Source organism: Protomyctophum parallelum (assembly GCF_964188405.1).
Source record: "Protomyctophum parallelum genome assembly, chromosome: 6".
NCBI classification, from domain to species: Eukaryota; Metazoa; Chordata; class Actinopteri; order Myctophiformes; family Myctophidae; genus Protomyctophum; species Protomyctophum parallelum.
Genome location: NC_139701.1, coordinates 30,302,985 through 30,315,724, shown reverse-complemented (window position 1 = coordinate 30,315,724; position 12,740 = coordinate 30,302,985). Strand labels below are relative to the sequence as shown.

General features: G+C 38.9%; 1 protein-coding gene across 3 annotated transcripts; it reads right to left on the bottom strand.

Annotated features, from left to right (window-relative positions):
- Positions 1-425: 425 nt before the first annotated feature.
- On the bottom strand, positions 426-11,535 carry lhx9 (LIM homeobox 9). 3 transcript variants are annotated; one of them, XM_083767360.1, is made up of 5 exons: positions 10,960-11,535; positions 9,764-9,966; positions 8,975-9,330; positions 5,302-5,501; positions 426-2,052 (listed from the first exon to the last, which is right to left on the bottom strand). In XM_083767360.1, exons 1-5 carry the CDS (start codon positions 11,137-11,139, stop codon positions 1,996-1,998), a joined length of 996 nt encoding a protein of 331 aa, XP_083623486.1. In that variant the 5' UTR covers positions 11,140-11,535; the 3' UTR covers positions 426-1,995. The 3 variants fall into 3 exon arrangements, with proteins under 3 accessions (XP_083623486.1, XP_083623484.1, XP_083623485.1); XM_083767358.1 differs by lacking the exon at positions 426-2,052 and adding an exon at positions 2,482-4,609; XM_083767359.1 differs by lacking the exon at positions 426-2,052 and adding an exon at positions 2,482-4,609 and having other exon boundaries at positions 8,975-9,327.
- Positions 11,536-12,740: the final 1,205 nt, after the last annotated feature.

Here is a 12,740-nt window from a genome sequence, read left to right as displayed (position 1 = left end):
AATGGAGAAGGGGCTGGCTGCATTTCTATGTGTTTCTGCTCCAGCCCGGCTTCCTGTAACTCTGTGGTGTCAACCCGCCCACCATCCAGCCGTCAGGACCATGCAACATGGGCCCCGGCTGCCACAGCGTAGAGGAGGCACCCCGCTGGCTGAGGTTTCCACTTGGACTGACTGAAGTGTTTGCTGTTTCCCACATTGTTGGAATTCAACACCAGGCTGTTTGCTTGGTCGGTCCTTGTGTGACTCCACTCCCTCTCTCTCTCTCTCTCTCTCTCTCTCTCTTTCTCAGTCTCTCTCCCAGCCCACCACCTTTTATTTACATGGTATATAGATAATTAGATATGCTGCATTCATACTTACAGTACACACCGAACATCCAACCACAGACATTTCATCATGTTCTTTGTTTTACTTATTGTTTTACTTTATATAATCCCATTGATACATCCATTGTGGTACAGATAGGAATGGCAGACCATTTTCAGTTAAATGGGCTAATTCACGGTAGTTTTCTTCCTTTTTATTTAACAAAAGAAATAATAACGCGTGCACATGTGTGCAATCGCTCAAAATCGCCTTCCCTTCCAGTTCAGATGACAACAAGGTAGAATCCACTTATAGCAAGAACACCAGATGTATCACCGTGAACTTTTGTCATCCACAGCATTCTTAGGCGTACTATCCATATGGTTAGCATTGTTACAGCATGCACTGGAAGCAACACTTCCAAGAATATACACAGTATCCAACTAAGAACACCAATAACCTCACTGCCTGTATCAGCAGCAGATAGCTGAATGTCAACAACAAATAAGCTTGAAGCGTTCCTCACCATGTCCTCGCAATGACATTTGATTTTTCCCACCATGAGGTACTATATGGGCATCAAGGACATTTTCATATGCTTTATTTTGCTGCCGACAATGAATCACACATGGCATCAAAGGAAATAATATACATCTCAAGGAAAATGTTAACAGGATGATGAGGCGCATGCAAAATGACAATATCTTCTTTATCTGTTTTGTTGTTTTGTAGTTTCCTTCCCCTCGGTACAGCCAGATGGCAAAACTCCAGTTCTTCCAGTCAGATGTGATGGGCATTCTGCTGCCGAGTTTTAAGGAGGCGATGTGTTTATGAATGACAATTGTGACAAAAGAAACGTTTTATATAGCAAGCTGATTCTGGATCGGGGAGAGAGGGCAAAGAGAGAGAGGAGATTGTGTACAGTGTGTACAGTGTGTGTGTGTGTGTGTGTGTGTGTGTGTGTGTGTGTGTGTGTGTGTGTGTGTGTGTGTGTGTGTGTGTGTGTGTGTGTGTGTGTGTGTGTGTGTGTGTGTGTGTGTGTGTGTGTGTGTGTGTGTGTGTGCGTGTGCGCATGCACGTGTGAGTGTGTATGTGTAATGGAGGTTGGGGAATGTGGATAGTTTGGGCATTGTAATTATGTAGTGGAATAAAGGTGTGTGTGTGTGTGTGTGTGTGTGTGTGTGTGTGTGTGTGTGTGTGTGTGCATGCCGTGCATATGCATTCCTGTGTGTCTGTACATTAGTGCGTGCGTGCGTGTGTACGTGCGTGCGTGTATGTGTGTGCACGCTCGTGCGTGCATGTGTACATCCATGCTAGTCAGGCTGTATCACTGTGTTGTCATGTTGAATGCCTGCTGGCTTTTAATCACATCCTCTCCCCTGCTGGGAGAGTTCTCTGGTTTTTACAGCTATGTTACAATTCAACTTTATTTTCACTGTGGAGATGGGCTATTCCAACACAGAGAGCAATGTCAAAGCTCTTTTTCTTCATCATTATTTTTTCATTGGGTTGTCCTCCTTTGATGGATTGATTCAAACATTTCAGGATAAACAAAGAAAATCATTGGTTGTATTGGTTGTATTGTATTGTGCATGTATTCTTTTCTCAATACACTATCATCTGATCCTAATATTGTCTTTGTCTTCAATGGTGAGGAATTCCGATCAAAGTTCCCCCTCTGTTAATACTTTAGGGAATTTTCAAACGTCGGGATGTATGGCTGTAATGCCCCAAGATTTGTTCTCCCTGAAAGAAATAATAGAGTAACAATATATTAACTACAGAGCAACCTGGCTTTATGGGGTCTGCAATTTACTTACTTCTTACTTCACTTTAGGTCTACCAATATATTATGCATATGTATATATAAATATAAATATCAATGTATGCTTTGCAGCATTCATTTGATTTCAATTTAAAGCCATATCCATGCATTAAAAAGCAATTTCATATTTTTGACTGCAGGGTTCAGATGCAAATCTAATGGGGCATTACGTAAAAAAAACTATAAACATCATAAAATAGGGAAATAGAAATAAAAAATGGAAGCAAAAATGGGAAACGCTTAATTTGTCATCAAAAACGGAATGCTTTCTTGTTTGTTGATGTGATAAAAAAAAGTATTTAAGAGAAAATAAGACAAAAAATGGCACGTGTAATGAAAAATAAAACGCATTTAAAGCAAAGTATTTTTATTCACACAAATTTAATAAGATATATAACAACCGTTTGGTCCATAAATATTTAAGGGGAAATAGTTTCTGTACACCATCTTTATCAAGAAACAGGGAAACATGGACAATCTTGATAGAACACTTACTGTACTGAACTATTAACACGAAGATCAATATATAAGATTCTTGGATTACCCAACTATATCTGAAAGAGTGCACAAAATGCTTTCTATGACATCGCTGCCCCCTTTTAACAGGATACACCATAAAAAGATCTTCAGAAAGAAGATGCAAAACAGTACAAAACTAGTGAGGCGTCAAAAGGATGTGAATCAGTTAACAAAGAACACAGAGATCCTGAATTTCACAAACTTTCTTCCAAGTTATAGCATAAGGCACATAGTAGAACTGAGTTAGGCATCTACTTTATCGAGTAGATCTAGAGAACCGCTTTGTTCTACAATAGAACAACTTGTGACACTTACAATGAAATGTATCAACCCTCATTGAAGATTTGCTCTCTCTGTCCCTTCCCCCTCTCTATCTCTCAGCCAGAAGAAACATATTTTGGTCTGTTCAGTGGCAAATGTCCGTAAAGAAAGTATATAAATATGGCCAAAAAGGAGTAAAACGGATAATGATTTCCCACTGGCTGCCGCTCACAGCTCCACCTATCTGAGGTCATTTGAATGTTCATGTCAGCTCTACAAATCTGGTCTGCAACGTCACAACAACCACTTAATTTCGCACCCTCGCTCCCTTTCCCTTTTAAAATCACATCATTACCCTGAGCAACATGATAAACAATAATGCACTTTTCACAGGGCAGTATATTGTCACCGTGCAATTGAATTAACTGTACTTCTATAGACATAATTGTTGTTTTTTTGTCCATTAATAAAATTAATCTATGAGGATGACAAATCCATGAAGTTGCCCTATCGTCACCAATCGATTACAACAGTGTCCATAAACTGCTTTCCAATCTTTGCTTGGTGATTTCTAATATTGTGACTGCTTTACATGTTAAACAGTTACCACTGTACAGATTGAGGGGTTTGCTTGTTCCTCGTAATCACAGTTAAGGTGAGAATTAAGAAGAAAGAATATTATGTTGTGGATTCAGCAGCTACCTGGCATGAGTTGTTGTGGTTGGGCTCTTTTAAAAATGCAGTTTTTTATGGGTTTTATATGTAGCTGTGTGTGAGATGTTCCAAATGTCCAATGCATCCAACTCAGTCTTAAAGACTGAAACATTCTGAAATGATTAAAGCCTGTTTCTCAAGTTAACCTTTACAGCACATTCTACAAGTTGATTTTTCCAAATTATTCAAAAAAGGGAAATAAACACAATTAGCTTTAAATTGGATAGTGCGAACATAGTGCATACATAAACAGATTTATGAGGCCAAAATATTCATATTATTTAAAAATCTACCAATTAAGCATAAGTTAGGCAGGGCTTGAATTGTGCTAAGTCAAATGAAATGTACAAATAAAGACAAATGAAATAAAATGGCCTACTTTTCCAGATAAGATTCAAGTTTTGGAGCTTTCTCCAATGGACTATTACATTTTTTCTAAAAAATCAATCTCTGCATACTGTAAGTCAACTACAGACATTTCTGCCAAGCGGTTGCAAATGCTACACATAATTTCCTTGTGTTTTAATGTGGTCGCTGCTGTTGTTGTTCTTGCTGTTCTTGTATGTGTGCAGTACGACACTCTGTTCCAAGGAGCTGTCTCCAGTTGCTTTAAAGGTGTCAGTTTAAAAAAAAGCAAATTGAGAAACAAAAATAAAACAAAACAAAAAAAAAGAAAGGAAAAAAAGAAAGAAAATTCAAAACAAAAATGAGTCTCCTAGAGATAGCTTGTTAGAAAAGGTTTGTCAAGGTAGTTTGCGAAGGGCTCCCCGAATCATGGCTGTCCAAACTAGAGGTGACGGAGGTCACTACAGTGATAGAGGGGTTTGTCAGGTCTGTTAGTGTGGCCGCGCTGGAGGGGGGGGTCAGGGCCCCACTGTCGGATGAGGGTGCAGGGAGTGAGGTGCCATCAGCCTTATCAACACCTCCATTCTCCTGTCGCAAAACGTTCCTTCTGAATTTGGCTCTTGCGTTTTGGAACCAAACCTGCAAACCAATCCCAATGTGGCTTTTACTTTTGTGTTTAAGTAGGATTAATTTTTTTAAAGAAAGTATCAAATCATTCCTCACTATGAAAATGCAGTGGTTTATGTATCAAGATATCACATTTATCATTATATCAAGTTGCTCTGTATGTAAACCGCTATATTTTCACACATTATTTTGGGCTTAAGGGGCAGATCACGATGGACCATTTAGCTCTTGAACATACAAGTGTAGTTCAATAGTAAATTAAAACAATAATCCTACACTTTTGAGGATTTTAATTGGTTGGAATATGAATATGAATAATTATTTTCCCACATACATTACTTGTGCACTCTGTTCGTTAAGCTATCCCATAATATCAACAATAAACTGCAATTTAAACTAAATTGTCTACGCTCCAGTATATGCAGGAAAAACAAAACAAAACTAATTTTCTCCTGTATTTCCCAAAACCTCTAGCACACAGAAAATATAAAAACTCCTCAAAAGTTCAAATACAAATAACCCTGGATATTATAAAACTAATGACTAAATGGACCAACCGAACAAACCAAAATAAAGCGAAAATAAAAAGGATGACTTGAGAATGCATGGGAATATAAGAGTCGGGTGAGAAGACGTGGGTTGGGGTGGAGGGACACAGATATGGGTGTGTGACCATCAACTCTATAAATGAAGCTCTTGCTTACCTGTAGGACTCTCTTGGTCAGGCCCGTTTTCTGGGCCAGTTGTTTTAGGTCCTTGGCGTCGGGGTTATGGTTGATGGCAAAGTAAGACTTCATGGTCCGCAGCTGATGGTGTTTGAAGGAGGTGCGCATGCGCTTAGTCTTCTGTGACGGAGGGTAGGCCTGCTCACGATCCAAGTGGTCAGCATCATTCTCATTGCAGCCTGAGAGGGCAGAGGGCAGAGCACCCCATGGGTGGTTTACAGCATAATCATGCAGCCAACACAGCAATATTATATTATATATAATATATTTTGCAGTGTTACACAGTAAGGTATTTTGTGCAAAATTAACTCAGAGAGTATACTGTAATATTTGGTTACATTTCTCTGAGTTACAATCTTTACCCTGTGTTTAACTATTGTGAGTGTAACATTTTATATTCATAGGTCCAGTGTTTATACTCTCAAAATTAAGTTAATGGGCTTTGTATAGAGAAACAGTTTAATCCCATTAAGTTATCAGCATGAGGCAAGGTAAGTGATTCTCTTCCATTCAGATCTTATTACACTGAATATGTTAAGAGTTATTGTATTGTGCATGGTTAATAATTATGTTTTATCAAATATTGCAATTATCAGTATTGCACAAATCAATGGCCAATACAGAGCCAACATAAAAAAACTATACCCACACATACAATGCATTTAATGCGGCGATTGTAACCGTACAAATGCTATATACATACTTTCTGTTAAAGTTAACCAAAGATAATGATTTAATATTTCAATGCTTTTATGTTTATGCACTTTTGTACACTGAATATAATTCAGATCGTGTAATATTGTTTGACGGCTTGCCTATGGCCTGAATGGTGCTCTGAATGTGTAAACATTGAAAAATGCTGAAACGCCACACAAAAAAATGCATTTAACAACATGGTAAAATATAAAGCACTGTCTCATCTAAAAGCTTAATCTTCATTGCATAGGCTGCTAAATATTATTTTTAGTATTGCGCTTAGTGTGCTTAATAAACAAGATCGGTATCTTACTATCTTCTTATCCAAAAAGACAAAAACAATTATCTGAATTATTGAATGCTGATGCTATAGGAAACAAATCTAGGATACCAAAATATAATAATCTGCACAAGTTAACACTATAAATTGAGCGCATGTCTTAACGGTTAAAAACTTTAACTTTAAACTTTAAGCGGAATATTAATCCTTAATTCCTTAATTCTCAGTCAGAGCACCATTCATTATAATTCTGTTATTGATATTATTAATAGTTCATGTTTGTTATAATAAAAATGCTTACAAATTAATTGTTTTCTTATATTTATTCCAGATGCAAAAGAAAACTATAGTCAGCATATTATATGCATTTGTAATAAATAATACAAGAATCTATAACAATGCATATGGATGTCATCAGTTCCTAGTGTGTTTTTTCCCCCCATGGTACATTTTACAATTCAAATATTACATTGAAATAAAATGGTTAAGTAAAAAGCAGATGCTTCATATATTCTGACAGTTGAAGATTTCATGAGTCACCATAATTGTAAGTGCAACAGGTGGATGTAAAATACAGATTGACATTAAGATCATTTAAGAGTAGAGAGAAAAAAAACATTTGTTTTTCAGTGTATTATATTGTATTGAGGTAGGTATTGTCCTTTGGTTTATGTTAGTTTCGGTTGTGCATGGAAAATATATATATATTCTGTATAAAATAACCTTGCCACTGACACCCATAAAAATATTAACGTAATGTAATCTAAGAATTTAATGTTTTATTAGTCAAGGGCATTTCTAGATTATGTCTCATTCAGATCGCCCACTAGGGGTCTCTATATCCACAAATTGTACTGGGTGGTTTTAAAATACACAGTGGGCTACAACCTTTCCCAGCATGGGCCTATATAGTGACAGGAGATAAACATTCATATCCTGTTTTAACAGGAATCGATTACAACTGGATTATATCTGTTTTATGAAACTGTAGCCTACAACACCCTTAAACAGCAAATTCACCAATTAATTCACACGGGACAATTCAAAGCACATGCATGCCATAATGTGTTGTGTGATGTGTAATATGTGTTGGAGATATAATTAAGGGGCGCTTTATGGGACAAAGCCAAAGAGCAGAATACATGAAGGTGAATGTTATTAATTTAAACTGTAATTTTAATTATCTTTGGTTATGTAGAATACATAATTTGGAAAAGCTGCATGCCTGCTGTTTAATAGTTCATGCAAAAAGAAACCCCCAGTATTTTGCTAAATGCATCATGTATAGCCTATAGGCTACATCGGGTTCTTTATGCTTAGCACTTGAGCTATCTATATATAAGTGAAATTTGTGCAGACCCCCACACACACATTGTTCTTTTTTCAAAATAGGAGTGTGGGCGTTTTTAGCATTTACAAAATCTTTTTAAAAACGATAAGAGCCTGCATGCCACGATGGCTCTTTAAAAAATCATTTAGGCTATGCAAACTGTTTTCTGACGACAGTGTTTTCTTCTTCTGAGAACTAGCCCATGGCCCATAGCAGGCCCCATTGCACTCGCCTCTGTTCCTGAGAACTGTGCTGACCTTCATGCGTATTATTCATTGGTTGGAAGCCAGGGATTCCAACGTCACTTTCAATTAACGAAGAACAATTAACACGCAGATTATCCTTATTCCTCTCCATTCATGAAGAACAGGGGAAACTTGGCACACAATGACAAACTTTCTGAACCGCACACTAATTCTGAAAAGCGAACACAAAAGTGACGCTGCGGGCCGGATTATAACATTCAGCCTTTGAGTGCCTTATTTTAGACCTAAAATGACCAGTAGCCTTATGACAACCAATTTAGGTAAATGGGAAGCGCTTTACTTTGACGCTTGGAGGCGGCGGTTTTACTTAATTATCCCACATTACCGGTAGGCCTACCCCCTGCACGTGCACATATAGGTCGTCCACTCGCATACCTTTTTTTGACCTATATTAATCTTAATTATAAAAGTCGATGAGCTGATTGACAATGGGGTCAAATTTCGATCACCGAGACAGCATATGCTAGGCTACTGTTCAGTGGAAAGAAATGGTATTAATGTAATGCGTAAAAAAATACATGCTGAAAAGCTAACAGATCAATTAGCCTGGGGCAATATACTACACTGCTGTTTTGCATATAAGATTACCCTATTCCATACACGTAGGGCCTCAAATCACCAACAACACCTTTATGTAAGGAATTTTCTAGACAGGGAGGATCGACTGGTCGGCTTTATGACAATAGTTATATGTTATATAAAGGTCACAATGAACACACCAGGGAATTATTATTATTATTATTACAATTCATAATTATATAGCTTACTATTATATCTAATATAATATATTATAGGCCCCTATATAATTATTGTTGTTATTATTAATATTAGGCTGTTAGTAGGCCTATTATTAGTATTATTAGTAGTATTAGTATTATATTATCATCATCATCATCATTAGGCCTATATCTTTTTGTACAGCTTTAATATGTATGAAATTGCAGTGCTTTGGTTAGCAGGAACAGCCCATCGCACTAAATACACAACACATAACACATAACACATAACACGTAACACTGTAACTGCAGGTAGGCCTACAGTGGAGCAGATCTAGTCAGTGCAGCAGGACCACCGTCTCACCTGAGTTATAGCTGGCTATATCTATCCCCATGGCCGGGCTCTTCCTCTTGCGCGGCCGTCCTTTCTGGGCCGTGCCGGTTCCGTTGAAGTATGGCAGGGTAAGGCCGCCGCCCTTGGCCGCCAGCTCGGCGTAGTTGAGCTGGGGGTGGTAGTCTGTTTGGACCAGGGTCTCGAAGTGGACCCGGCAGTAGACCAGGCTGTCCTTCATGCCGAAATGGTCGCCCGTGGTCAGCGTCTTGTTGCACGTGGTGCACGTGAAGCAGCTCAGGTGGTACACCGAGTCCCGTGCGCGCATCACCATCTCCGAGGCAGATATCCCGAGGTGACAGCGCGCGCACCTCTGCACGGAGAACCTTCTGGAACAAGGACACAACGAGTCAAGAAACCACACAGAGTTTAACATGATCAATAGCCTATAAACATTTGGACTGTTTAGTCATTTACTTTAGCCTATTCTGAGCCAGTTATGCAGCTATAGGCTACAATAGGCCTGTAGGCTACTTTTCAAGAGAGGATCGAGCAGGCAGCAGGCCTGCTTTGTTTATCATTCATACATTATGATACACACCCATAAGAACACATTTCAGCAGTATTCTATATCCCTTAAACCCCAAAAGGTATGTGTCCATAATTAAGTCTAGCTTAAAATGTTAGCTAATGATTAGCATGCCTCTCAATAGCCGTGTGTGTGTGTGTGTGTGTGTGTGTGTGTGTGTGTGTGTGTGTGTGTGTGTGTGTGTGTGAGAGTTATGGTGTCATGCCGGAATCCATAACCTTGTTTTTTCTTACCTGTAGTAATCCTCCTTGCAGTAGATACTGCCATCCTTGGCAAAACACGTTAGCTCCGACTCCAACGCCAGTTTACATTCACAGCATTTGAGACACCGCAGGTGCCACTGTTTATCCACGGCCAGAAGGTAATATCTGTCCGAGATCTTGCCCCCGCAGCCGGCACACAGAGCAGGCTTCTCCGGGCTCATAGAAGGGATGGTCTGCATGGGGTATAGTGGATGTGAATAGAGGAAAAACCACCGACAAACTAAAAAAAAAAACTAATAAAACAAAGTGACAATTTTACATTTACTTAAGGACATTTTACATTAGGCCTATAAACGCACACTATCGAGTATAGTCTATAGGCCTGATTGTACACAAGCCTCACTTCCAGAAACAATACAGAGACCTTAAGAACAATGTATAATAGGGTGTTTAGGAGTATGAATTATAAATGAAGCTAAATTGTGAACTGGAAAACCATCGTTCCGTTGTTGTATGAACTCGGCGACGGTGGCCTATAGCTATACATCTATTAAGATGCCTGCAAATTAATACAAATAAAATAACAACTTTATAATATCCTAATAATAGTATAATAATAACATAGCTTACCAATTATTATAATTATTACAATAATTATAATTACATATGGTTTGGTTTGAGGCAACCATATATGTGTTGTGGTATGCAAAATATAAGGCCATGTGCCGCAGCAAAATAAAAAAAATAAAGATATGGATAATGTATGTAATTATGAGTTTATGTTTACAAATGTGTATGTAGACTATGCCATTCCTGATATCTGTTGCATCTTTAGGGCGACTTCTTAAATTTGTTAAAGTTGGGTTTGTCGTTCGGTTTATGGAACAGCCTCTTAAATTGAAGAAGAAAGAAACTTAGGCCTGTCCAAATAGAATTACGTATAGCTACTTATAGTTTAAAATACTTTTCTATAGGCCTATATACTGTAACGATCCCAGGACCCCACGTTGGCGGACTGTAACTGAAGTAGCCTAATAGATAGCCTACTAATCATTTCTGCTCTTGTCGTTTACTTACCCAAAACAACTTTGTCTTTGGTATACATTTTAAGCATGCATGCATATGTCCCTGTGCGTAAACTGTGACATTTATCAGTTTATGTAGGCCTATACCGGTAATGTTAAAAAAAAAAAAAAAAAAAAAGCATGCACAAAATCCGCTCTTACCGATTCTCTCCCGTTTAGCTGCATACCCTTCGCCATGCGAGAGTCCGTTTTCGACCTCCTCTCCATCTCCTCCATGATCCCTTGGATGTGATCCCCGGAGATCCCGTGGAAAAGCATGGCTCCCGGTCCTGGACGCAACGTGCAACTGCCTGCCTCTGCCTTGCAGCCCACAACTTCCATATACAGCGCTGCGCCTCTGTCTGTCTGTCTGTCAGCGCATCCAACTGGCTCTGGAGGACACACAGCCAAACACTCAGCTCACCTTCCCGTCAAAGAGTGCAAATGAAACAAAGAAAGAAAGAAACTACTACTCGATTGAAGAATCAGGGTGGGACAGGGCTAGTGAAAGGAACAGCTTTCCGTCTTTCCGTAAATGTCTCTCCCCCCCCCAAAAAAGAAGAAAAAAAACCAAAAAAAGGGAAAGGGGAAAAAAAAGATATAGTCCAAATGATGCGATGGTCGGCGCTGTGGTGGTGGATTTATATACTCGCAAATAATAAATGCCAAAAATGGCATAAGTTTTTGTTTTTGGGGATTGTCCCTCGATCTCCCGTTATGGGTTCCGTGTGCTTGAAGGTCAGGTTGGGACTGCCTGGATTTGAGAGCCGTGTCCTATTTGTGAACAGAGCAAAAGCCTGCCCAGTCTGAATAATTTGGTAGGAGGAGTTCCTCCCTCTCTCTCCATTGCTACTGATTTCTATTCACCAACAAAGAGCTGTCACTCTTCCCTCAAACCCCCGGTGCTGGCTGCGAGAGCATGGACGAGTACTTTTTGGTATTGACATTTTCATTACTTTTCTCCATTTATAGTTAAGAGGTTTGTGGTGCTATATAGTCATATTTAGCGTAAACTGTTGTGGAATTAGAGTAGCCATGAGTGACCATGAGTTAATGCTTGAATATGGAGACATGCGTATGGGCCTACAATGCACATTATTTAACCTGCCTTAAAACTTTTAACATTCGATTCGATTCCGTTAAAGGCAAACTGTCTTATTTGTCTACTACTTATATGTCTGGTCTACTATAGGCCTATGGTGACACAAATAATTATTCATATCGTTCTTGTTTGTGCAATTATAGCATTAGTTGTGATGGCAGTCTGAAGTGTGACAATGAGTTTGTATTATAAACAAATATTAAAAAAATATATTAAAATTACTGTACTTTAAATTAAATTTCTGGTTTAATGTGTTGTTGCCTAAAATATGTATTTGCGCGCGCGTGTGTGTGTGTGTGTGTGTGTGTGTGTGTGTGTGTGTGTGTGTGTGTGTGTGTGTGTGTGTTTGTGTGTGGGTGTGTGTGTGTGTGTGTGTGTGTGTGCGTGCGTGTGTGTGTGTGTGTGTGTGTGTGTGTGTGTGTGTGTGTGTGTGTGTGTGTGTGTGTGTGTGTGTGTGTGTGTGTGAGAGGGAGAGAGAGAGAGAGATAGTGCGTGCGTGCGTGCTCGCGCGCACTGTGGGGCGGGGCAGTGATCAGTGATAGGCTAGGGCGGAGACAGGTACATTAACCTTTTTCTGAAAGAATGGCAAAATATTATTTTTTAACAATGATATCATAATAGTTTCATAATGGAATTAACGAACACACTATAGCTAGCCCACTAGGCCACAGTCCATATCACATGATCCATGCACGACCAAACATGAAATATTTGTGTGTGTAATGACATAGTATATAGCCTGTATATTGTATAACATAACATTATATAATGTGTGCAACACTTATGTTATGTTTTGATATAACTGATAGCGAGCTCGCAATCTTCTCCCCATTAACGGAAT